We start from the raw sequence: 23,117 nt of genomic DNA on the forward strand, positions 1-23,117 counted from the left end.
TCCAAGCTTCACTCCTCGCCTCCACCACCACCCTCGCCTCATCGAGTTTCGTCCTCGCTGACGAAGCGCTCACTCGCTTCCACACCGATGGATCCCTGGGCCACGCCCTCGCCCTGGGCCGACGACGGCAGCGGCGGCGACGCGTCCTCATCAGCCGCGACCTCCAGCTCCTCCACTACAGCGCCCGTGTCCTCCTCTCCGCCCGCATCTCCCATTCGTCCTCAGATTTCGCCTGTCCGTCTCGCGCTGCCTTCGCTCGGAAGCGAAGATCCATGGGCGTCGCCGAGCACCAGTGCTGCGCCTGCTTCCGCGCCAGATGCAGGAGCGGACGAGGGACACTCCACTCCCACTCGCGTCGCTTCGCCGGCTGCGCCAGCTGCGCTCTCACCGCTCAACGAGCGTGCGGGATGGCAGGATGAGCGGCCGGACGCATGGGCGCCTTCCGTTCCTTCCACTTCCGCAGAGGCCGAAGCAGACGAGCCGCGCCCGCCCTCGCCCTGGGGTGGTGTGGAAGCTCTGCCTCCTCCTTCTGCATTCGCAACGCAGCGCCGCGAGAGTGGTGCATCACTCGGAACTGTAGGAGCGGCGGGCGCAGGTGGAGGAGGATGGACGCCCGAGCGCCGCGAGAGCGTCGGGTCTGGCTGGGCACAGGTGGATGATGATGGTGGGCCGCCGCGCTGGCCTGGCTCGGCACAGAGTGAGCAGTTCGCAGGGACTGCTGAGTCGGATCGGTGAGTCCACCGTCTTGCGCTGAGAGGAATCTGCGTATTGATTGGCGATGCGGCGGCAGCTCTGCTTCTCCTACCTCGCCCTCCTCGCCCGAAGTGGAGCTGCAAGTGCGCGATCTGGACGCCGAGCGCGCCGCAGCGACTGCCGCGTCTTCCAGCACCGAGGCATCAGCACCCGCAGCGACGTCTCGCTTCGCCGCGCCCTTTGCCGCACTCGCTTCCTGGCGCAAGCCCGCCACGCTGAGCGGCACGGCCGACGGTGCAAAGGCGACGAGTAGTATCCGTGCCGCTTCTCCTCCACTCGGCGCCGCGTCCACTTCCACTGCGACGTCACCGCCGCGCAAGGGCGCGAACGACGCATCGACGGCGAGCGAAGGACCAGGCTGGAAGCAAGTGCCTCGCAAGCCTGAAAGTGGTCTCGCTGCGCGTTTCTCTGGGCTTTGGGGCTCCACGAGCGGCAGTGCACCGCGCATTGCGAGCGCGGCGGAGGAGGAGGAGGAGTCGCCGGATGCGTCTTCTGCGTCGAGGACACAGCAAGATGCACAGATGGCCGCGTACGGCTCAGGCCTAGATGGCACGCGCGATGCAGTGCCGATTTCGGGCGGGAGCGAGGCTGTGGCGCCGGGCGCAAAGACGGATCAAGCACAGCAGCAAGGAGGATTGGCAAAGTGGTTGAGATGGGGACGCAAGGCGGGCGCGCCACCGCCGAGTGGCATGAGCGATGCGGATCTCGAATGGCTCGAGGGCCTGCCGGCGGCGCCGGAACAGCAGGGAGAAGGGCAAGCGGAGGATCTGGATAGCTGGCTGAAAGATGTCATGGCTGCAAGACCTGGCGCGGCGGGAGGGAGCGCGGCGGCTCAGCGGCCGATGGTGCAGTCCACCTCGCGGGCCACGGGAGCGCCGATTCCTCGCATCGCGCAACCCCCGAGAAGCAGTGCACTCCTCGATCTCGCCGACTTTGATCCCATCTCCGGCAGCGCCGTCAAGCGCTCCCAGAGCGTGCGTGCCAGTGGCGGCCCTGGCGGAGGAGCAGCGCGCATGGCCTCTAGTTTCAGCAATGATGCTTCTCGCAGCTCTGCGCGGCAGCAGCAGCTAGACGACGACTTCGACGACTTTGCGACTGCGCCTGCTGCATCTATGGCCGGACTGCCTCGATGGGCCAGCGCGCAGCCTGCGGCGTCGACAAGCACGAGCGGCACTTCGCCGGCGCGCGCAACCGTGGGCAGCGGCCTTGGACGGGGCCGCTACTCGGCGCGCAACCTGGCGTCGTTGCAGCCACGGCGACGAGGGAGCTACGAGGAGGAGGAGGATGACGAGGATGACTATGGACACATGTCGCCTCGTGAGGGCCAGACGGGCGGTGGATCATACACAGATGGGCATGAGGCGACAGGAACGGCGTTCAGGGCGTATCGGGACGAAGCGCCCGTCTACAACGACGACGTCGACGACGACTCAACGACGCGTCGTCCCGCTCCGCCGCCGAAGCTCGCACCTCCTCCAGCGACGCGCACAAGCATCGACTCTGTCCGCCTCAGTGCAACAGGGCGAAGCGCGACGCCTCCGATCCGCACAATTTCGCCCGTCATGTCCTCCTCGTCTTCTTCGTCTGGCGCTGGTGCTGGCGCACGCATCGCTCCGACGCTGCCGCCGCCGCCGGGGAGTGGCAGACTGCCGCCGCCGGGCTCCATGCGCTCGCAGCAACAGCAGCCGCAACAGCAGCAGCAGAAAGGAGTAGACCTGCTAGACGACTTTGCAGACTTTACCTCTGCGCCGTCGCCGTCTGCTCCGCCCGCCTTCACGCCGCCTGCGTCTGCTCCTCTCAGTGCTGGCACTGCGCCTGGCGGCGGGAGCATGCAGGCGAAGCCGGCGCCACTGCAGACGCAGCAGACGCAGCACGCTGGCGCGAAGACCGGAGGCCTCTCGGCGGCGGATCTGAGCTTTTTCGACGGCCTATAGAGCGCTGAGTCGCTATCTCCAGACGCCCTCATGTGCAGGCAGTGCCGATCGATACCTCTTCCACTCTCTGCGTGGTGCAGTCTCGCACGCATATTCTCTGCCCGCCTGATCCCCCCCACCACTCCCCCAGATTTGAGCATCTTTGCTGGGCTGTGATGGCGACTGACGCGAGGAGATGCGCACGGGTGGCGGGAAAGGACACCAGCTGAGCGCTGAGTACAAATGCTATACCTCCTGATCCAGGCCTTCCTGTCTGTCTGGCGTGCCGCTGCCTCGCCCCGCCGCTTGCTTCTCCTCGCGTCCCCTCATGTCCCACCTCTACCTGACGCTCTGCTCTGCGCGCGCCCTCTCTTCCCCTCACGAGTGACGAGCCGAGTCGGGCGCTTGAGCAAATGTCACTCTCTGCCCTGCCCGGCTGCTCGCCAGTGTTTGCGCCTCGAGAGCGTGCGTTCTCTCGATGGGCAGAACGCCGAAGCAGAGACGCGCGAGAGAAGAGAAGGGGTAAAATGGTGCTTCGATTGTCGTTCTTCACTTCGTCACGTCGTCGACGTCGCTAGCTGACCACTCGCACTGCTGCCCAGCGACTTGCTGCCAGCCGCGCGCCAAGGCTCAGCCTGCACGAGGCTTGCCTTAGCGACCGCCGTGCGCCGCGCCGCCCTGCGACACCTGGTTGCCGCCCATCTTGCCGTCGTTGGTGGAGCTGTAACCGTCCTTTGCGCTGTTTGGTGTGAACAGGATGGGGTGTTAGGTAGTCGACGAGTGAGCGAGCAGGAGGAACGGGACGTGAGAAGCTTGAAGATAGAGGGGTGGGAGTGATGCAGCGAGCAAGGCAGGAAGGGGAGGAGAGAAGTGCATGCGGAATGAGAGAGAAAGGCGTGCGCAAAGCACAAAGAGAGCGGACCCTGGACCAACGGCGAGAGAAGGCATGGACTCACGTGGCGTTCTGCAGCTCGCCCTTCTCGAGGATGATCTGCACGACCTCGGTGTCGTTGTGCGTGTTGAAGGTGTTGTCGAGCTATATTGGCGAGCGCAGCGAGCAAGGGCGAGCGTTGCGAGGCGAGAGTGGAGGAGAGAGGCGCGAAGAGGACGAGAAGAGGAAAAGAGGCCAAACGGGACGTGCGGGCGAGAGTGGAGGAGACAAGAGGAAGAGAAGGAGGCGAAGGCGAGGAACAAGCGTGTCAGTCGTGCTGTCGATGGCCCTGCCGCCCGCGCTCCCTCCTGCCCACGCGCCTCTCGCCTCTCGCCTCTCGCCTCTGCCCACTCACCTGCTGCTTGCTCGGCTTGCCCATGATGCCCTGCGTGCCGGCGCCCGTCGAGAAGACCTGGAAGGCGTCGACGACGTCTGCGAGGGGAATTGTCGTGTCGCCGCCCTTCCACTTCTTGTACTCCTCGCCGTTGACGATGACCTGGAAGAGCTCGGAGGACTCGACGGACGGCTTGTACACGACCTTGTGGAATGTCTTGGGCATGATGAGAGAGGTCTAGAGACGAAAGTCAGTGGAGCGCGAGCGGTGAAGCTGGGCAGGAGAACATACGTTGGTGGTGTGCTGGTGTGTGTATGGGAGGTGGTGGTGGTAGAGAGGCAACGCCCGTGCGCCGCTCGACGCATGCATTTAGACGAGCTAGCGTGGACCCGCTTGCGCGCCAGCAAGGACTCTCTCGTCTCGTGCCTTCCACAGCGCCAAGCGGGGCCGAGAGGCGGTGCTGCCTCTGCCCTCGTGACCGGCCCCGCAACGAGGCAGCAGATGACGACAGCGGCGCGACGACGCAGACGCGGCGGCGCGAGGTGTTGCGCTGGCACGGCCTGGGCGCTGTGGAGGCGTGCATCGGGACTCGGGACACGACGCTGGCTTCGACTGCCCACTCTCTCTCTCGCTTCCTCCCGCTCGCTGCGTCGATGCGCGCAGCAGTCCCTCTCTCGCGACGCTTCTCACACTGTGACTGTCTGCTCAAGCTCGAGGCGAGCGCTGTGGCAGGCTGACGTGAGGAGCTGGTGCGCAGAGGCTCGGGGCAGCACGGGGTGGGCCGTGCGCCCGCTTACGTAAGCCAGGCGCGTGCGCTGCCATGGCGCGACCTTGATCGGGCCTCTCGCGCTGGCGCTGCGCCTCGTCCCCCGCTGCCCTTCTCGTCCACATGTCTCCTCCTCCCCAAGCCCGCGCGCCGAACCCCTACGCCCTCGCCTTCCTCGCCGTCTCCTCCTTCGCCTCCTTCGTCTACGTCGTCCGCTTCCGCGACTCGGACCCGCGCAACGAGACGCGCGAGAAGCGCATCCACCATCCCAACCCGCTCATTCCGCCGCGGCATCAGAACCCGCAGTAGGGCTCCCTCCTCTGCCCACTTAGTTCGATAGAGAGAGGAGAGGAAAGCGGAATACCAAGATGCCGACGTTTGACAAGAAGGATGTGACGGTGATCTTTGTGCTGGGCGGACCGGGAGCGGGCAAGGGCACGCAGTGTGCGAAGCTCGTCGATGAGTTTGGCTTCGTGCATCTCAGCGGTACGTTGTCTCTCTATGCACTCTTTCCTTCACTTGCACTCACGCTCTTGCGCCGCTACCCCCAGCCGGTGACCTCCTGCGCTCCGAGCAGCAGCGCGAAGGCTCTCAGTACGGCTCGCTGATCGCAGAGTACATCCGCGAAGGCAAGATTGTGCCGCAGGAAATCACCATTGCCCTGCTGTCCAACGCCATGAAGGCGGCGCTGGAGAGTGGCGGTGCGACTGCAAACGGAGGAGGAACCGTGCCGGAGAAGCACAGGAGCAAGTGGACGGACGGCAAGGGCAGATTCCTTGTTGATGGCTTTCCGAGGAAAATGGACCAGGCTGTCGGGTTTGATGAGGAGGTGAGTTCAAGCAGGATGAAGCGCGAGAGAGGAGAGGGCCGAGAAGGCGGCGCCACAGCGATGTGGCCTGCCGCAAAATCCTGATGATGAGCGAGACGAGGTAGCGACTGCGCTGCTCGGCGTACACTGCATGCTCGACTGTGTGGCGTGGCGCTCAGTGTAGCGGAGCTGTGCGAGGCGGAGGGGAAAAGAGGGGCATACGGGAGGAGGAGAGGCGAGCAGAGCATCGTCGGCACACAAGTGTGGAGCGGCCGAGAGCAGCACACAGCGCGAGATGCGAGGAGAGGCGGACACGCTGGAAACGTCTTGCGGCACGGCACGAATCGCCTGGCCAACATCTTCTCGCAGCACTGACGCTCCTTCTCCTCGCCTCCGACCCTCGCTCGCTCACAGGTCTGTCAGTCCCGCTTCGTCCTTTTCCTGCATGCCTCCGAGCAGACGATGCTCGAGCGTCTCCTCGAGCGCGGCAAGACGTCGGGCCGCGCCGATGACAACGAGGAGAGCATCCGCAAGCGCTTCCGTGAGTAGCCTGTCTTGACGGCCTGCGCAGCAAGCGCCGATGGCTGACGCGGAAGCGTGTCTTTCCTCGCAGGCACGTTCGAGGAGACGAGCATGCCTGTTGTGGAGTACTACCGCAAGGACAACAAGGTCGTCGAGGTGAGTGTCCCCTCTCTTTGCCCATTCCTTGCTCTGCTTCGTGCCGACGCATGGACCCGCCTCAGGTCGACTCGATGAAGCCCGTCGAGCAGGTCACGGAGGACATCCGCAAGGCGGTGCGCGAGACGTTTGCACGCTTGGGCGAGGAGGCTTGACGCAGCGCAGCGCGTTGAGATGCCAGGCTGTGGCATGCGTTTGCTCCGTTACTTTATCAGCCCCATTCTCTGTCGTCTCGAAACGAAGTGAGCCTCGGCCAGTGCAGATACGCGAGTGACGAGCGATCAGCGTCGTACAGGGAGAGAAGTACGAGACGGCCAGCGATGCGAAAGCGCGCGCAGTAAGACCCAGCCACCAACAACGACAGAGCCCCGCGCGTGACTGCTCTGTTCGCCAAAATGGCAGCAAGGGCGACGAGGCGCCCTCGAGACGCATGCTGCGTGCGAGCCATTAGGCCACGCAGACGATGAAGGGTGACATTGAAGCTCCAGATCAGCTCATGAAGGGGAATAGATGGAGGGCGCAAAAAGAGAGCAGAGCGTCAAGGCAGGGCGTGGGACACGAGTGGACGTGAGCAGGACGGGAAGGACGCGAGATGAGGAGATGACAGGTGCAGTGAGGGCAAGAGAGGCAGATGCGAGGGGCGCGGAGTGATGTGCGACCATCAGGAGCTAGTGTCCGCCTCAATGGTGGACGCGGCGGCCTCCTGCTCTGCCTGCTGCTCCTGCTGCTTCTGCTTTTCCTTCTCCTGCGACACCGCATCCTTGGCTTTGCGCGCCGCCTCCTTCTTTCGACTGCGCACCGAGCTGGCGGGCGTGTTGGCTGCGCTGCCGCCCGATGCGCCACCGCCGCTGCCGCCGCTGAGCAGCGTGCTCGTGTTCGTCGAGGCGCTGAGCGTGCTGCCCGCGCCGGCGGCGCTCATGCCTTCGTCGAGCGTGCTGCCCGGCGTCGCGCTGGACGTCGGCGCAGCAGCAGAAGCCGGTGTCTTGCTTGTCGCCGAGGCGGCCACATCGGCGCTGCCACTGCCGCTGCTGGCAGCCGGCCCGGTGTACTCGCCCGTGATGAACGCATGCTGCAGCAGCTCGTCGGCCGAGGGTCGGTCGTTGTGGTCCAGCTCAAAGGTGGCGTTGAGAAAGTCGATGCACTCCTGTGAGATGTCGTCGGGCGTCTCGGGACGAGTGCCCTTGCCAATCTTGAAGAGCGCTTGCCTGCGAGGCGGGCACGAGAGCGACTGAGCATGCTGAAGTAGAGGGATGGGCAGCGCGTGTGCGCAGGGCACCACTCACATCTGGTTCAGGTTCGCCCACGGATGCGTGCCGCTGATCATCTCGACGACGAGACAGCCCAGACTCCAAATGTCGGCCTTGCGCGTGTACGACGTCTGCTTGACGACCTCGGGCGCCATCCTGCGGGGGAAGAAGAGGCAGCGTCAGCGCGGCAGAGGAGGCGCACTGGCTCTCCTCGGTCCTCCTTCGCGTGGCTCGCTCGCAACTCACCAGAACACACTGCCCTGCAGCGACGGCCGATGGGCTCGTGCATTGACGAGCAAGTCACTCTCGACCTTCTTGCTGATGCCAAAGTCGCTGATCTTGACACAGCTCTTGTTGTCGACGAGAATGTTGGCGCCCTTGATGTCGCGGTGGACAATCTCGCGTGCATGCAGATAGCTGAGGCCCTGCAGGATCTGGCGCACAAAGTTGCGCACCAGCAGCTCCTCGAAGGCGCCGTAGTTGCGCAGCAGCGCCACCACGGAGCCGCCAGGCACGTACTCGAGGAAAATGTTGAGATGCGTGCCGTCAGCAGACGAGTCTGCGAGGGAGAGTCAGCGCATGGTCCTTGCCGAGTGACACCCTCTGTGACGCCCACTCACCGAGGTACTGCACGATGTTCTCGTGCTGCATCGTCTTAAGCAGCTCGATCTCGCGCTCCAGCGCCTCGAGCATGCTCTTCTTGCGCTGCTCGTTGCCCGAGTCGCCCGACGGCAGCTCGACCTGCTTGACGGCCATGAGGAGGCCGTTCTTGGCGTTCATGCCGAGGAACACATTGCCAAACGAGCCCGCGCCAATCAGCGCGCCCTTGATCCACTTGATCGGCTCGCTGCGGCCCGCGACGGCCGAGTGGAAGACTCCGCCATCCTCATCCTCCTCCTCGCTGAGCACGTCGTCATCGTCGTATTCCTCGTCCGTGTCCATCTCGTCGTCTTCAGCAGTGGCCGTGTCGTCGCCCACCACTGCCTCCTGGCGCAGCTCGCTGACGCTGCTCGCGCGACTGGTGGTGCCGCGCACCACAGCCATTGGGTCGCCTCGATGCTGGTCTGACTCTTCGCCCGGCACCGAGGGCGCCGGACTGGAGCTGTCGGCACGCTGAGCGGGCGTCTTGGGCGCGCCGAAGAGCGCGTCGGGATCCGTGTCGCTGTCGGCGTCGTCGCGCGTGCCCGCACTGAGATGACTGCTTGGCCGTGTGCTGCCGACGATGGAGCCGGAGCCGCCGCGTGTGGCGGCATTGGCAGGCGCAGGAATCGGCACGCCATCCTCATCTACCACCCAGCCAGCGCCGGCGCCAACGAGACTCGTGCTGGCACGCCGCATCTCGACCTCTTGTGTGATCTCGTCGACCGTCAGCATGCTGGCCGTGTCGCTGCGATCCACCATGCTGGCACGGTGGCCGGGCGGCGCTCCAATGCCTCGCGCCACGCGCAGCTGTGTGGCCAGGCTGCGGCGACTGCGCGTACTCTCGCCCGAGGCACGGCGCTGCGAGAGCGGCCGTGTGGGCCGGGACGCGGCCGTCGGAGCGCTCTCGTCGACGGGAGAGCCGACGGTCTGCAGGCTCTTGGACCAGTCGTCGAGCGAAGAGCGGCCAATGACGGGCGGCAGAGTGGGCGGGCCTGGCCGTGCGCCGTGTTGCGACGACGAGAGCGTCTGCGTGCGCTCATCTGCCGCCTCGTCGTCGGACTGCTCCGGCGTGCCAATGTGGATCGACGGCGTCGGACGTCCTCCGTCGATGCTCTCCTTGCCCGGCAGCGGCGGCGCATCGAGCTCGGCGGAGAAGCTCCACGTGCTGTCGCGCTTCGAGCGCACGCTGGCCGAGGGGCGTCCGTAGATGGAGCGCCGCGCCGTGCGCTCCAAGACGCGCTTCTCGGCCTGCGGAAAGTAGTCGGTGAGATGCGAGCTGATGAGCTCAGACGGCGGCCGCTGGCCGAAGAAGTTGCGCGCCTTGCGCGGAATGACGGATGTTGGCGAGCGATGCTGCGAGTCGGGAGCCAGACGATTGGACGAGTTCGACGGCGTCGTCGTCTTGCCACTCTTGCCGGGCACGACGCCGAGGCCAGACATGATGCTGACGGTGCTCGCGCGGTTGAGCTTCTTGCCCGTCGGCTGCACAAAGGCCGCATCCATGGCCGCATCGTCGTCGTACTCGTCCTCGTCGGCAAAGTGAGGACTGGCAGGGGCCTGCGAAGGAAGCCGCTCGCCAAAGAACGACTCGAGCTTGTTGCGCTTCGGCGCGCTGGCTCGGCCGGACTCGGGACGCGCCAGGCGGCGCAGTGTGAGCCCGCGCTCGCGCAGTGGATCGTGAGGCTGCGGGGCGTGGCAGATGGCCAGCAGCTCGTTGTCCGTGAGAGACTTGGCTGCGGAAGAAGACGTCTCGAGGTCAGCGGGACCGTCGTTGGCACTCGGCTTGCTTGCGCGGCACACTTACTCTTGCCTTCGCCGCTCGTGGCAAAGATGCCCCACACCTCTCCGTCCTCCAGCTCCCGCTCGTCCTCTACCTGTCCCGCCGTCGGCGCATAGCTGTTACCCGCCGAGCTCTTGCCAAACTTCTTGAGCACGCGCGCCAGCACGTCGTGCGCATCTCTGCAGTCCGAGACGTTCACGATGCGCGTCGTGCCGTCCTCGCCGATGAACTTGATGGTGCGCCGCTTGAGGTCCTCGAGCGAGGGCGGCGGAAAGCCATAGTTGGCCAGCTGGTCTTGCTGCGCTTGCCGAGCCTGGGCCGCCGCTGCAGCAGCGGAGGCGGGAGAGGAGCCGCTGCCGGTGTTGCGCGCGCCGAAGGGCCCATGGCGCACTGCATAGCCTCGATCGTTGCCGCGCGAGGCAGCAGAGCCGCCAGTGAAGGAAGGCGTCGTGGGCGAGCGCATCGAGCCTTCATTGATGGGCGTCAGCGGATTGTCGGGGCGCGCGGGCGCGGCACTGTGCAGACGAGCACCGTCGGACGTCGAAGGGCGCTGTGGGGCATGCGTGGCGCTTGTGGGGCTTGTGGCTGCGCCCGAGAGCACGCCTCGACCGATGGCGGGCACGTAGGAGGAAGAAGCCCCAGTAGCCGTGCTCGGACGCGAAGTGCCATAGCCGTAGCTGCGCCCTGCGGCCTGCTGCTGGCTGACGTGCTGCGCAAACGAAGCCGCCGCAGACGTGGCGCCGGCCGCAGAGGCCATCTTGCGATGTCCCAGGCCCGCGGCCGCGCCCTCGAGTTCCGGCAGGCCCTTTGGCGGCACTCCCGGACTGCGCGCCGAGCCGATGCGTCCGCCCGCCTGCTGCGCCAGGCCGCGCATCTCCTTGAGGCCCAGGCCTTGGCCGCCATTCAGGCTGCCGACGGGCGAAGGAGCCGTGGGCGTCGTGGGCAGGTCGTGCGAGCTCGACTGCGAGAGATGCAGCGGAGGCGGACGAGAGTGGATGGCACGTCGACCGTTTGCGCCATTCAGGGCGCCGAGGGGACTGGCATGGTGATGCGTCATCGTCCCATCGTCCTGCTGCAGGTACTCCATCTCTCCCCCACCGCCGCCTGCCGCAGCGCGAGTCATGACGGGACTCATGTTGCGTGCCATCGTCGCCATCGCCGCACTCTCGGCACAGCGCTTCTTGAGATTCTTGATGGCGGTAAAGACGCGGATGCGGTCGCCGATGGAGGTGATGCCCATCTCCTTGAGCTCGGCCTGCTCGACATCGAGCAGCACGGCGCCGGTGATGTCGTGCGCTGCAAAGGTAGACGCATGGGCGCCCAGACGCAGGGAGTGCAGCCAGTTGCCAATGTCGGGCTGCGACCAGCGCCGCACTGGCACGAGCACCTGCGTCAGCCGTGCTCCACCGCTAGCACGTGTGCCCGCCGCGCATCATCGCTGCACAACACTCACCTTCCTCGACAGTGATGCCACCCATGCTTCCTAGGCCATTACTGGACGAAGGCGTCGCCGGTCTGCTGCCGTTGCCCGACGTGGCCGAGTGGAACGCAGACGAGGCAGTCGCAGCCGAGGCGGCGCCCGAGAGGGGACTGCCGATGCCTGCTGCTGCCACGCCGCTCGAGGGACCAGCGCTCCCGACGCCGCCGGCACCGCTGCCGCCGACGGACAGCGGGAAGGCGGGAGAGGTGGGTGTGCCGCTGGCCATGACGGCTGCCTGCTGCGACGCTCACGCGCGACGGGGGCGTCCAGGCAAGCGCAGCGACGCGGCGGAGGTGCTGGTGGTGCGTGACACAGCGGTGGGCCGCGCCCGAGCCTGTCTTGTGCTGCTGCAGAGGAGCGCACGGGCTGCGTCTGCGCGCTCGCCGGAGCCAGCGCACAGGGCGTCTCGGATGCGCGGTGCGCCGTGCGCGCGCTGGGGCGGAGCGAGAGCGCCACGAGGGGGGTCGCTAGGCGCCGGCGCAGCAAGCCGAGCGAGCCTGTGCGCGCGTGGAAGCGCAGCGCAGTGCAGCGCGTCTTGTCCGTCGAAAGAAGCACACTCTCAGTGCTGCGCAGTGCAAGGGCTCGAGCGTGATGAGGCGCGCGTGTGCGTGCGCGTGGGGTGCGTGAGAGGTGTGGACGTGGAGGCAGCAGATAGATGGGGGCGTTGCGCTGGACGGGCGACGGAGGAGCAGGCGAGTGACGAGAGGAGAGTCGAGAGGCAAGATGGAACAAGCGCAGCGGCACAGCGAGAGAGGAGGGGCGTCGGCGGCGCGCCGAGACCGGGCAGGAAGGACGAGGAGGGGAGGACAAGGGAGGCGCCGCTGGCCCACTCCAGCCGCAGCCCGAGCCAGCGGACCGAGCGTCACGCCGTGTGAGCCGCGCCGCGGCCGCCTTCGCACGGCAGCAGCACAAAGCCGCCGGCGCGCCGTGCTCCCACGCGCTGCGCTTGCGCCCGGCATCTCATCGTGCGCCATCGGCTGCAAGGTGCTTGTCTGCCTCCTGGATGCTGATGGGTGCGGCGCCTTCCTTTTCTGCTGGCACGCCGTTCCCGCGTCTCCTCTCGCCGACGACGCTCAACCCTCTGCCTCTCCAAGCCAGAGCCGCATCGCGGCAAGAAGAGAAGGAGAAGAGAAGGCGGCTTCTTTCAGATTCTTCCACAGCGTCCTACGGGTGCCGTCGCCCAGGAGGGAGGAGGATGAGGAGGGGGAGGCGGGAGCGAGGCATGGGGCGTAGGTAAGTTTAGAGGAGGAAGGCGGCGGCGAGAGGGTTGGTGGTCGGACTTTCAGAGACGGAGGAACAAGGGGAGGGGGGGAAGGAGGCGCGAGAGGTGAGAGGTATAGAACACCCTCGAGAGGGCGAAGATGGGGAGAGAGAAGGAGTGGAGAGGGGAAGGGGGAGACGAGAGAAGGGAAGAAGAGTGCCGCTATCGGGGGCGGGGCCTTGCGCGAGTTGCACTGGGCCACCGACATTGGGCGGGCTGCACGAGAGAAGCTGCGCCCTACCAACTGCGGACAGCGCAGCCACTTGGGCGTCAGAACGCTTCGCTGACCACGCTTTACTCCTCGAGCGGCTCGCCCTCCTCCTCGTACACGCCCTCCTCGTCGATGTCGTCGGCCGAGGCCGCCTCGTACTGCTGGTACTCGCTGATCAGGTCCTGCATGTTCGACTCGGCCTCGGTGAACTCCATCTCGTCCATGCCCTCTGTGGGGGGAGGCAAGAGAGGGGTCAGCGATTGCGGCTCCCAATGCGATACTTGCAGCTGCTGCTCCCTCCGCCGCGCGGAACCCCCCCCCCCCCTCTACTCTGCCGCCGACGCCGCCCCCGCGCAAACTCACCGCCAGTGTACCAGTGGAGGAAGGCCTTGCGGCGGAACATGACGCTGAACTGGTCCGCCACGCGCTTGAACAGCTCCTGGATGGCCGTCGAGTTGCCAATGAACGTCACCGACATCTTGAGGCCGCGCGGCGGAATGTCGCAGTGCGCCGTCTGCACGTTGTTGGGGATCCACTCGACAAAGTAGCTCGAGTTCTTCGTCTGCATCGCCTGCATCTGGTCCTCGACCTCCTTCATCGACACCTTGCCGCGGAAGTACGCCGCCACCGTCAGGTAGCGGCCGTGCTTGGGGTCCGAGGCGGCCATCATGTTCTTGCTGTCGAACATCTGCGACGTCAGCTCCGGCACCGACACGGCGCGGTACTGCTGGCTGCCGCGCGCCGTGAGGGGCGCAAAGCCGACCATGAAGAAGTGCAGGCGCGGGAACGGCACTGAGAGAGAGGGGGGAGAGGGGTGAGCCACTGCCATCGGCTCGGCACTCCCTTGGCTCTCTCCACTCACCCATGTTGACGGCGAGCTTGCGCAGGTCCGAGTTGAGCTGGCCGGGGAAGCGCAGGCACGTCGTGATGCCGCTCATGACAATCGAGACGAGGTGGTTGAGGTCGCCGTACTTGGGCGTCGCCAGCTTGAGCGTGCGGAAGCAAATGTCGTACAGCGCCTCGTTGTCGATGCAGAACGTCTCGTCCGAGTTCTCGACGAGCTGGTGCACCGAGAGCGTGCAGTTGTACGGCTCCACGACGGTGTCCGACACCTGCAAGGTGGTGTTGAGCGAGATGAACGGCAAGACGGGCAATCACAGAGGCAGCAGCAGCGGCAGCGATACGCGCTACAGCAAAGCAGGCGCAGCGCTGCCAGTGCAGGTGCAGCAAGAGCGCCGACGGGGCAGGCGACCATCGCGCATGCACGCTGTGCCCATCTCCGGCTCTGCACCGCATTGTTCCACCCTCTCTTCCCAGACAGGCTCACCTTTGGCGACGGCATGACGGAGAACGTGGCCATCATGCGGTCGGGGAACTCCTCGCGGATCTTGCTGATGAGCAGAGTGCCCATGCCGGCACCGGTGCCGCCGCCGAGCGAGTGGGTGATCTGGAAGCCCTGCAGCATGTCGCACGCCTCGGCCTCCTTGCGCACCACGTCGAGCACCGAGTCGACGAGCTCGGCGCCTGCACGAGGCAAGAAGAAGCAACAGGAAGGGGCGAGGCAAATCGTCAGTCCTACTGAACACTCATTTCCGAGCCTCGCTCCGTCATGCCTGGCTCTCTCCTACTCTCGCGACTCACCCTCAGTGTAGTGGCCCTTGGCCCAGTTGTTGCCGGCGCCGCTCTGGCCAAAGACAAAGTTGTCGGGCCGGAAGATGCCGCCCATGGGGCCGGAGCGCACCGAGTCCATCGTGCCCGGCTCGAGGTCGACGAGCACGGCGCGCGGCACGTACTTTGCGTTCGAGGCCTCGTTGCTGGCAGCGCAGCGGGATCAGCGGGCCAGCTCGTGCACGCGGGGGCGGCGCGAGCAACTATTCCAAGGCAGCGCAAGCAGCCCATCTGCCCTTGCAGCCCGCCGCGATGCCCTCTGTCTCTCTCTCTCGCTCGCTCGCTCCCGCGCGCAACGAACTCACTAGTAGACATTGATGCGCTCGAGCTGCAGGTCCGTCGTGCCGTGGTAGGCGCCCGTCGAGTCGATGCCGTGCTCGTCGGAGAGCACCTCCCAGAACTTGGCGCCGACCTGGTTGCCGCACTGGCCCGTCTGCAGGTGCACTGCGCGAGGGTAGCGGATCAGCTGACGTGCGCTTCTACGAAGAGCACGGCATGGAGAGAATGGCATGGCTTGGACATGCCAGCCCGATGCGCGGTGCAGAGGACACGCTCCTCGGCCAGCATGAAGGTCGCGCTCGGACCAGCCGCGGCGCTTCTTGCGAGGCCGCGGGGCAGCGATGCCACCCTGGCAGCCAGCAAAGGCGGCAGCAAGCCGCCCCCCGGCAGGCAGCAGCCTCTCGATGGACGAGGAGCCGTACGAGCTCGGCCGCCTGAGCCAGTCTCGCTGCCGCCTCCTTCTCCTCGCGCGCGGCAGAGGCTCTCGAGAGGGGCCATGCTCACCGATCTCCCTCATCTTGTCGAATCTGTCTGGATGGTCGTTAGTGGAGTGTTCGGAGTGGAGTGTGAGGAGAGAGAAGGGCGTGAAGAGGAGGAGAGGGGGGTGGACGGTGAGGAGAGGCGCAGAGCGGCGGGACGGCGGCGGCGACGACGACGACAAAGGCACGCGCGCTTGCCGCACGGCGCCGCGCGCGACGAGCACAGCGAGAGGCGCACGCTCGCTGCTGCTGGCGGCGCGCCTGAGCTGGCGGCTGGCGCCTGAGAGCCCAAAGGCGCACGGCCAGCAGCGCCGCCGTCGCCGTCGCGCTCCGCTGCTGCCGCCGCCAGCGAGGCGCTGATCTGCCGCCGGGTGGCGGACGCGTCTGGCGCGCGCCGCGGCACGAGAGCAGTGTGGGCATTGGCGCGGCCTTCCAAAGAAACACACGCGGGACAGGGAGACTGCCCAAGTGCCTGGAGGCGACAGAGGGCGCGCACGGCCACGAGAGGCGCTGCGTTTCCCGCCGCGCGCCTCGCCTGCGCCTCCCGGTCCCCTTCACACTGCCATCGCAAGACCCCATGCAGATGGTGAGAGCGAAGGACGCAGCTGAGTCTGAGGTCGCTTGCTTGAAGCACAAGCTCCTCTGCGGTGCGCGCCTTGCGCTCCCTCGTCGTGCGGCAGTGGCCCAGGACTGTCGTGGCCCTCGCCGGCGCGTGTTTTGGCGGGCGCTCGCCGCGGCGCGCTAAAGCTGAGGCCACGAATGAACAAAAGAGGGGAGTCTCTCTCGTCACCTGCCTGGCCCCACCGCCTCACATTCCCCACAAGATCGCAGCACGCTCGTGCTGTCGCCGAGAAGTGCTCATGGCACACTCGAGAGAGCATGCGACGTGTCAGGCTGTGACGGTGGGCCAGATTAGCTGCCTCGCCGTTGGGCAGGGAGAGCGCAGCCGCGACAACAGATGGCTGTGCCAGGCACCGGCCGCGGTCCAGGGCCTTGGCTTCGACGGGCTGAAGGCAAGAGCAAGAGACTGAAATGTGCAACAGAGATCCCAGACGCAAAGCATGGGCTCTCGAGCCTCCGCGAGGTGATAATGACGGCGACTGTTGCGCCGTCCAGTTCTCAGACAGCAGCACAGCCAGCCTTGAGCGGCATCGGGCTCGCCAGCGCTGCGAGACGCGCACCTCGCCGGGGGCACCCCGATCGCGCGCTGCCAAGGCCCTTTTCCGGGCTTCGGACCGGCCGTCAAAAAGGGGAGGGAGGATCTGCGCCGACTCTTCCATGGACCAGCTCTGCTTTGCGCTGGCTGCTCCCGGGCTCGGAAGCTCACCGGAGCGCGAGAGGGGCAGTTGAGAGCGTATCTGCGGGACGCGGAGGGGCGGCAGCACGCGCGGAAAGCGGGACTCGGGCTTGTGCCCAGCTCCCGAAGTGCACCCTCGCGCCCAATTCCGCCTTCGCTCCTCTGCCGGACCGCCGAGGGGCTGTCCAGGGGCTGTGCTCGGCGAGGTCAAGTCATTGCCTGCCTGTGTCCGATGACGGATCTGCGGAAGACAAGCGGAAAGAGGACGGGAGCGAGCGGAGATCGGGCCGCGCTGCATGGCTCTCGGGGCGCGTGCCGCGCGGCGGCAGCCTTCCCCGCGCTAGGCTCGGCGAGGGCTCGAGCGGTCAAAGCGCCGGGCCCGGCAGCTCGTTTCTTCCCGTCCTCCAATCTATTCCTCGCACCTCTCCTCACCACCACCACTCTCAGCGCAGCGCCCACGCCTCGCCGCTTGCGGCAGCTCACACCATGGCCGCCTCCACGTCGGCCGTCTCCGCGCCGGACGTCGAGCGCACCGACCTCTCGCGCTGGCGCCTCAACTCGCACGAGGGCGGCGGCAGACACGTCTGGACGTACCTCTCGCACGAGGAAGCACAGACGGCAGAGCCGCAGCGCGATGAGGAAAAGTACTGGCTCGGCATCGAGGTGGTGAGTCTCGCGCACGTGAGACAGCAAGGGCAGGCAGCGCGGCGCCGCAAGCTGCGCGCAGCTGTGGCACCAGGAGTGGGCGCTGCAGCATGGCGCTGACGTCTTTGTCTCTCTCTCTCGCTTCTCAGGGCGCACCCTCTCTTCCACGCGCCACCACGCCGCTCGACGCCGCGCGCAACGGCTTTGCCTTCTACCGGCGCATCCAGGCGCGCGACGGCCACTGGGCCGGCGACTATGGCGGGCCGCTCTTCCTGATGCCCGGCCTCGTGATTGGCATGTATGCCACGGGCACGCCCATTCCGCGCGAGTGGAGCATCGAGATGCGCCGATATCTGCGCAGCAAGTGCAACGAGGATGGCGGATGGGGCCTGTGAGTGGCCGGCGAGAATGGGCAAGGGCAGGGCAGAACTGGGCTGGCGCCGAGTGGGCCAAGGCGCCAGCCCTGATGTACCGCCCCTCGGCCCTCGCCTTGCCACCTCGACGCTCGCCTCGCTGACTCTCGCTTGCGCCCCGAACAAACAGGCACATCGCCGGCGGCTCGACGGTCTTCGGCACCGCGACCAACTACGTCACCTGCCGCATCCTCGGCATGGCGGCCGACGAGCCCGTCATGGTCAAGGCTCGCGGCCTGTTGCACAAGCTCGGTGCGTGCGCCCCCTCCCCCCAGTCCTCTTCTGCCCCCCTGGAGAGCGCTGCCAGACGCTGCAGGGAGGATCTGTGCGGGGCCACAGTGGTGACTGATGCGCCCATGATCCGGCCCTTCTCACAGGAGGAGCGACGGGCGCACCGGCGTGGGGCAAGCTCTGGCTGGCGATTCTTGGCGTGTACGATTGGGAGGGCCTGCATCCTGTGCCGCCCGAGCTCTGGTGCGTATTACTCCCCGTCCCCTACTCGCTCGGGCCCCTGTGCACAAGTGGTCGCTGACCTGCGAGCTCAAGGCTGCTGCCCGACGCGATTCCCATTCACCCCTGGCGCTGGTGGCCGCACACGCGCATGGTCTACCTGCCCATGGGCTATCTCTGGGCCAAGCGCTTCTCAGTGCCGCTCAATCCCTTTCTGCAACAACTGCGCGAGGTGCGCACCCAGCACTCCGCGCCCGTGTCTCTGCGGCGCGCTGACCCTTGGGCTTTGCCCTAACTCTTTTTGCGCAGGAGCTCTATACGCAGCCATACGACACGATCAACTGGTTCCGGCAGCGCAACAACGTCGCGCAGGTCGACATTTGGGCCCCGCACACGCGCACGCTCGAGGCGCTGATGGGCGTGCTGGCCGGCTACGAGATGCTCGGGCCGGTTGCGGCGCTGCGCGAGGCGGGCATCCGGCGCGCATACGAGATGGTGGTAATGGAGGATGAGAACACGGGATACCAGGGCATCGGACCCGTCAACAAGATGCTCAACTACCTCGTGCGCTGGGACGTCGAGGGCCCAGACAGCGACGTGATGCGCCAACATCGCGAGAAGCTCAAGGACTTCATGTGGATGGGGCCCGAGGGCATGCGCATGACGGGCACCAACGGCAGTCAGCTCTGGGGTGAGTGCTTGCGCCCTTCACCTCCAGCCCTACCTTGCTCATCCTTCAGTGCGCGAACAGACACGTCCTTCATCGCACAAGCCCTCGTCGACTCCGGCCTCGTCGACGACGCCGAGAACAAGGCGGCGTGTGCACGCGTGCTGCACTGGCTCGACGAGTGCCAGATCCGCGAGAATCCGCGGCATCACAAGGCGGCCTATCGCTTCGCCACCAAGGGCGCCTGGCCGTTCAGCACCAAGGAGCAGGGCTACACGGTCAGCGACTGCACGGCAGAGGGCATGAAGGCGGTGATTATGCTGCAGAAGGACGCGGGGTGAGTGCTCGAGAAGGCGTCGTGGGGCCCCGCGATGACTCTTGCTCATGCCTTGTCTCGCTCCATCTTCACTTCTAGGCTCGACGAGCAGATTTCGGAGGCGCGCCTGCGCGACAGCGTCGACCTGCTCCTGACGATGCAGAACAAGAGCGGCGGCTTCGCCAGCTACGAGACGATCAACGGGCCCAAGATTCTCGAGTGGATCAACCCGGCCGAGGTGTTTGGCGACATTATGATCGAGTACGACTATCCCGAGTGTGCGTGGCTTCTTCGAGCGACGCGAGATGACGGCCAGGAGGGCTGATATCACGACGCCTTCCCCCCACAGGCACGACTAGCGTCGTGACGGGCCTGCTCAAGTTCAAGCAGATGAGCGACTATCGCGCTGCCGACATCGAGTGAGTGTGGGGGGCGTCGCCCATACGCTTGCGCCATCGCACGAGTGCTGACGTCTTCTCTCTCTCTAGCCGCTGCGTCAAGGCGGCGTTCAAGTACATCATGGCCGCGCAGCGTCCCGACGGCTCCTGGTTCGGCTCGTGGGCCGTCTGCTTCACCTACGCCATGATGTTCGCCCTCGAGTCTCTTCATCTCAGCGGCCAGAGCTGCGGCAACAGCGCCGCGGTGCGGCGCGCCTGCCACTTTCTGCTCTCCAAGCAGCGCGCCGACGGCGGCTGGGGCGAGGCGTTCGAGTCGTGCGTTGTGGGCACGTACGTGCAGGCAAAGACGAGCCAGGTGGTGCAGACGAGCTGGGCCATCATTGCGCTGCTGCACGCAGGCAGCGAGGATCACGAGGCCATCCGCAGAGGCGTGCGCCTCATCATGAGCCGCCAGCAGGCCGACGGCCAGTGGCGCGACGAAGACACGGTGGGCGTCTTCAACCGCAACTGCTCCATCTCCTACCCCAACTACGTGCACTCCTTTACCATCTGGGCACTCGGCAAGGCGCACCGGCAGATCAAGGGCTGGTGACAAAGTGAGGAGGCCAGCAAATGCATTGACGTGGCGTGCGCAACACTAGTGCTCTGGCTTGACGTCGAACAGAACGCTGCATTGCGAGAGAGGGAGAGAGAGAGGGAGAGGGAGAGGGAGAGGGAGAGGGAGAGAGAGTCGGATCAGCGCACTTGCTTCAGCCTCTGCGCCCTTTTGGAGGCAAGGCCACTCACATTTCCGCATCTCTCGCCGACAGGTTCTCAATCTCGAGCGTCTCGCCCACCCTTGCCTGCCTGACAAACACGCCGTCGCCCTCCTCGAGCACCGTCTCGCCCACTCTGACCGTCGCCTGCGCTGCACTCGGCGGCGCGCCGCCGCCCCAGGCGAGGACAAAGTCCATGCCGAACGGCTCGGCACTCGGCGTCTTGCTCAGCAGGGCGCGCGCCTTGCCGCGCCTCGACGTCTTGACGCTGCCCGGCAGCAGCGTGCGCGCAAGCCACGTCGGAGCGACGTACGATTCGCCAGCGCCGAGGGCCTGTCGGGAAATCGTCACGATGAGCGTGTCGATGAGCGGCTCGTCGGACGACGCAGAATGTGCGCAGAGGAGAGACGAGATGACGCTGGCGCCGCCCTCGACCATGAGCCTCTTGATGCCGGCGCCGTCGAGAGCGGCAAGGACAGCCTTCCAGTCCAGCTGCGCAGCGTCGGTGGCGGAAGAAGGCACCTCGAGAATCTCGGCGCCCGCCTCTGTGAGCGCCGCACGTCGCTCTGCCCACCCTGCGCGCGCGGCGTGCGCGCCGCCGACACTGGTGACGAGCAGGGGCCGCGCGCCCGTGCCCGCCGCGTGGTTGGCGAGAATCTTGGCCTCGAGCGGCGTGAGGAGCGAAGTGTCGAGCACGATGGGACGCGGCAGCGAGGCGAGAGAGGGAGCTTCGCCAGAGGGGAGCGGATTGAGCAGACGAGCTGTTGTGGGGATAGGGAAGCCATTGAGTGTGAGAGGGGGCAAGACGACCTGTGGAGGACAGGCAAAGGGCAAACGGACACACGCACCGTTGAGCTGCGGATCGTCACTCTTGAGCGTGCCAACACCAACGAGGATGCCATCGTGCATTGTGCGCATCCTAGTTTTTTCATCAGCACAGAGTCAGCTCTAGCAAATCGCACTCGAGCCTGGCAGCGAAGACAAGGGTGTCGCCGTGGCGGGCGGACGCCAAAGAGAAATGAGGAGGGAGAGGGAGGGGGGGGGGGGGGGGGGGGGGGGGGGGGAGGCCAAACTCACGCATGCGTCATGACAAAACTCTCGGGCGCAGACAGCGCCACCTGCTTCTTGCCCGGTCCGGCAATGAAGCCATCGATGCTCTGTGCAAACGTCAATGTGACCTGTGGTCTTGCTTGCTGCTTCTCCATCTTGCGCGCGGCGTGCTCGCTGCCGTCTTGCGACTTGGCCGTGGTGCTCCAGTCGGGCGCCTCGCCGTAGACGTGCTCCAGAAAGTTGGCGGCGTGCGCCAGGCGATCCTTGTGCGACTGGTTGCCCTGCACCGCCTTGCGCAGTGCAGCGCGATACACGTCCGGGTCTTTCCATCCGCTCGACATGGCCAGATGCACATACACCCATCGCTCACCCTCCTTCTCTCCCGTCTCGCCGCCCACTTGATGCGTCACCTTTGCACGCGGCGACAACAGCGAGGCACGCGTGACGAGGGCGGCGTGCGCGGGAATGGCACGGCCGGCAGGCAGCAGGCCGGTGAGGGAGAGCTCCTGCGCAGTGAATGTCGAGGCGGGACGGATGAGGGTCAGGAGAACGTCGCGCTTTGCCGCATCGGAGATTTGAGGGTGCGTGTAGTACTTGGGAGGCAGGTTGCGCTGGTCGGGAGTGTACCAGATCCTGCGCGATGCGAGTCGTCAGCGTCAAAGTTGGCTCCATAGCTCTGCGCAAAAACAAAACGTACTGCAGGAAATGCACCGCCTCGCTCGGGTGGTCGTTGTACTCGCTATGCCGAATGCCCGAGCCGGCACTGGTGAACTGCACCTCGCCTCGCTTCAGCACCTCGACGTTGCCCAGCGAGTCTTTGTGCGTCAGTTCGCCGGAGAGGACGTAGGAGAACTGTGCGCCGAATGGCGGCAAAGAACGCAGCGTCAGTCCCCGCAGCCTTGGCGCCGGCTTCGACACAGAGAAGGGGAGGGGGGGAGACGGAAGCAACACACGCACGATCTCGGCATTGCTGTGAGGATGCGTTGGAAAGCCAGTACGAGGCGCGACACGATCTTCATTCAGCACGCGCAAGGGCCCGAAGTCCTCGAAGCGCGGATCATGGTAGGAGGCGAAGCTGGTGCGAAAGTGAAAGGGGGCGCAAGTGAGCGAGGAGGCAACGGTGAGAGGCAAGAGTGAGGGAGAGGGGGAGCGAGGGCGTAACTGAGGCATGACGAGCGGGCATGGGACAGCGTCGAGGGGCAAGTGTTGCCCAGTCAAACACGTAGCCCAAACGCAAAGCAGAACGTAGCAAAGTGACCCTCGGCAGCGCGCAGCACGGGGGGCGGAGGTCCAGCACAGCCAGCGAACGAGGCGCACCATGTTGAGGGTGCGCCCCCCGCCCGTCCGAGTTTGCTCGCTGCTTCACAAGAGGCGCAAGAGAAGATGCATGCGAGAAGGCGCAGAGGGTGAGGGCAGACGCACCTGAATGTATGGAACGTCTTCAGCCAGCCGTGGTTGGCGGCGCCGCGCTCGTGCCAGCGGCGCGGCGCAAAGACGGCGCGCGAGAGGGGCGCGGCCTTGGCTGCTGCGCCTGCGCCTGCAGCGGCGGCGCAGGCGGCGGTAGACGCGGCAGAGGAAGTGGGCGGCATGGGACTGGGAGGCAAGAAGGGTGGTGGTGGTGGAGGAGAAGCAGGCGGCGACTGCGAGCAGCTCGGCCAAGAACAAGGACAGCGCGGCACGGCGTGGTCCATGCGCGCGCGCGTCCCGGACTTTAGCGCCTCGGCGCGGAGATAGCGGGGCAGGGCGCTGGAACATTCGGCGCGCTCCAGTGTGCAGCGCAGCGCGCGGCGGCGTGCCTCGCCCCCCTCTCTCTCGCCTCAAGCTCGCGCCTCGCCAGAGTCTAGTTGGCGCCGTCGCAGGCCAGAGGGGGGCAGCTTCCTTGACACGCTCGCAGCC

At 66.1% G+C, this 23,117-nt stretch overlaps 9 protein-coding genes across 9 annotated transcripts; 4 read left to right on the forward strand and 5 right to left on the reverse strand.

The window, feature by feature from the left end:
• Positions 1–21: 21 nt before the first annotated feature.
• FA09DRAFT_359346 (hypothetical protein) lies at positions 22–2,940 on the forward strand. Its single transcript, XM_025745096.1, has 2 exons — positions 22–731; positions 791–2,940. The coding sequence occupies exons 1-2, from the start codon at positions 88–90 to the stop codon at positions 2,685–2,687; spliced, it is 2,541 nt and encodes an 846-aa protein (XP_025599582.1). The 5' UTR covers positions 22–87; the 3' UTR covers positions 2,688–2,940.
• FA09DRAFT_225963 (hypothetical protein) lies at positions 2,799–3,448 on the forward strand. Its single transcript, XM_025739571.1, has one exon. It carries the CDS (start codon positions 2,910–2,912, stop codon positions 3,246–3,248), a length of 339 nt encoding a protein of 112 aa, XP_025599583.1. The 5' UTR covers positions 2,799–2,909; the 3' UTR covers positions 3,249–3,448.
• Positions 3,318–4,156, reverse strand: FA09DRAFT_324864 (DUF1960-domain-containing protein; the record flags this gene model as incomplete). The annotated part of the gene is made up of 3 exons (XM_025741140.1): positions 3,318–3,405; positions 3,623–3,702; positions 3,953–4,156. 3 exons carry the CDS (start codon positions 4,154–4,156, stop codon positions 3,318–3,320), a joined length of 372 nt encoding a protein of 123 aa, XP_025599584.1.
• A 462-nt stretch (positions 4,157–4,618) lies between these two features.
• On the forward strand, positions 4,619–6,400 carry FA09DRAFT_328722 (putative URA6-uridine-monophosphate kinase). Its single transcript, XM_025741886.1, has 5 exons — positions 4,619–5,183; positions 5,249–5,526; positions 5,920–6,046; positions 6,119–6,183; positions 6,249–6,400. The coding sequence occupies exons 1-5, from the start codon at positions 5,066–5,068 to the stop codon at positions 6,336–6,338; spliced, it is 678 nt and encodes a 225-aa protein (XP_025599585.1). The 5' UTR covers positions 4,619–5,065; the 3' UTR covers positions 6,339–6,400.
• Positions 6,401–6,844: 444 nt separating this feature from the next.
• Positions 6,845–10,315, reverse strand: FA09DRAFT_295377 (Pkinase-domain-containing protein; the record flags this gene model as incomplete). The annotated part of the gene is made up of 5 exons (XM_025740116.1): positions 6,845–7,388; positions 7,467–7,586; positions 7,677–7,989; positions 8,051–9,805; positions 9,871–10,315. 5 exons carry the CDS (start codon positions 10,313–10,315, stop codon positions 6,845–6,847), a joined length of 3,177 nt encoding a protein of 1,058 aa, XP_025599586.1.
• A 705-nt stretch (positions 10,316–11,020) lies between these two features.
• Positions 11,021–11,218, reverse strand: FA09DRAFT_285466 (sterile alpha motif homology 2; the record flags this gene model as incomplete). Its single annotated transcript, XM_025739885.1, has 1 exon — positions 11,021–11,218. A coding segment is annotated over one exon (198 nt), but the record flags the coding sequence as incomplete, so codon positions are not given.
• Positions 11,219–12,887: 1,669 nt separating this feature from the next.
• On the reverse strand, positions 12,888–14,983 carry FA09DRAFT_295393 (tubulin beta chain; the record flags this gene model as incomplete). The annotated part of the gene is made up of 6 exons (XM_025740118.1): positions 12,888–13,033; positions 13,168–13,596; positions 13,667–13,916; positions 14,132–14,328; positions 14,446–14,618; positions 14,778–14,983. The coding sequence occupies 6 exons, from the start codon at positions 14,981–14,983 to the stop codon at positions 12,888–12,890; spliced, it is 1,401 nt and encodes a 466-aa protein (XP_025599588.1).
• A 1,951-nt stretch (positions 14,984–16,934) lies between these two features.
• FA09DRAFT_328725 (putative lanosterol synthase) lies at positions 16,935–20,474 on the forward strand. Its single transcript, XM_025741887.1, has 11 exons — positions 16,935–17,193; positions 17,322–17,563; positions 17,716–17,837; positions 17,963–18,059; positions 18,132–18,267; positions 18,345–18,726; positions 18,787–19,039; positions 19,118–19,296; positions 19,368–19,437; positions 19,507–20,012; positions 20,226–20,474. Exons 1-10 carry the CDS (start codon positions 17,014–17,016, stop codon positions 20,006–20,008), a joined length of 2,163 nt encoding a protein of 720 aa, XP_025599589.1. The 5' UTR covers positions 16,935–17,013; the 3' UTR covers positions 20,009–20,012; positions 20,226–20,474.
• Positions 20,199–22,810, reverse strand: FA09DRAFT_337451 (Pirin-domain-containing protein; the record flags this gene model as incomplete). The annotated part of the gene is made up of 6 exons (XM_025743995.1): positions 20,199–20,932; positions 21,020–21,090; positions 21,249–21,854; positions 21,919–22,073; positions 22,179–22,296; positions 22,644–22,810. The coding sequence occupies 6 exons, from the start codon at positions 22,808–22,810 to the stop codon at positions 20,199–20,201; spliced, it is 1,851 nt and encodes a 616-aa protein (XP_025599590.1).
• Between the last annotated feature and the right edge of the window lie 307 nt (positions 22,811–23,117).

The sequence above is a fragment of the Tilletiopsis washingtonensis genome (genome assembly GCF_003144115.1).
Source record: "Tilletiopsis washingtonensis strain MCA 4186 unplaced genomic scaffold FA09scaffold_6, whole genome shotgun sequence".
Taxonomy (NCBI): domain Eukaryota; kingdom Fungi; phylum Basidiomycota; class Exobasidiomycetes; order Entylomatales; genus Tilletiopsis; species Tilletiopsis washingtonensis.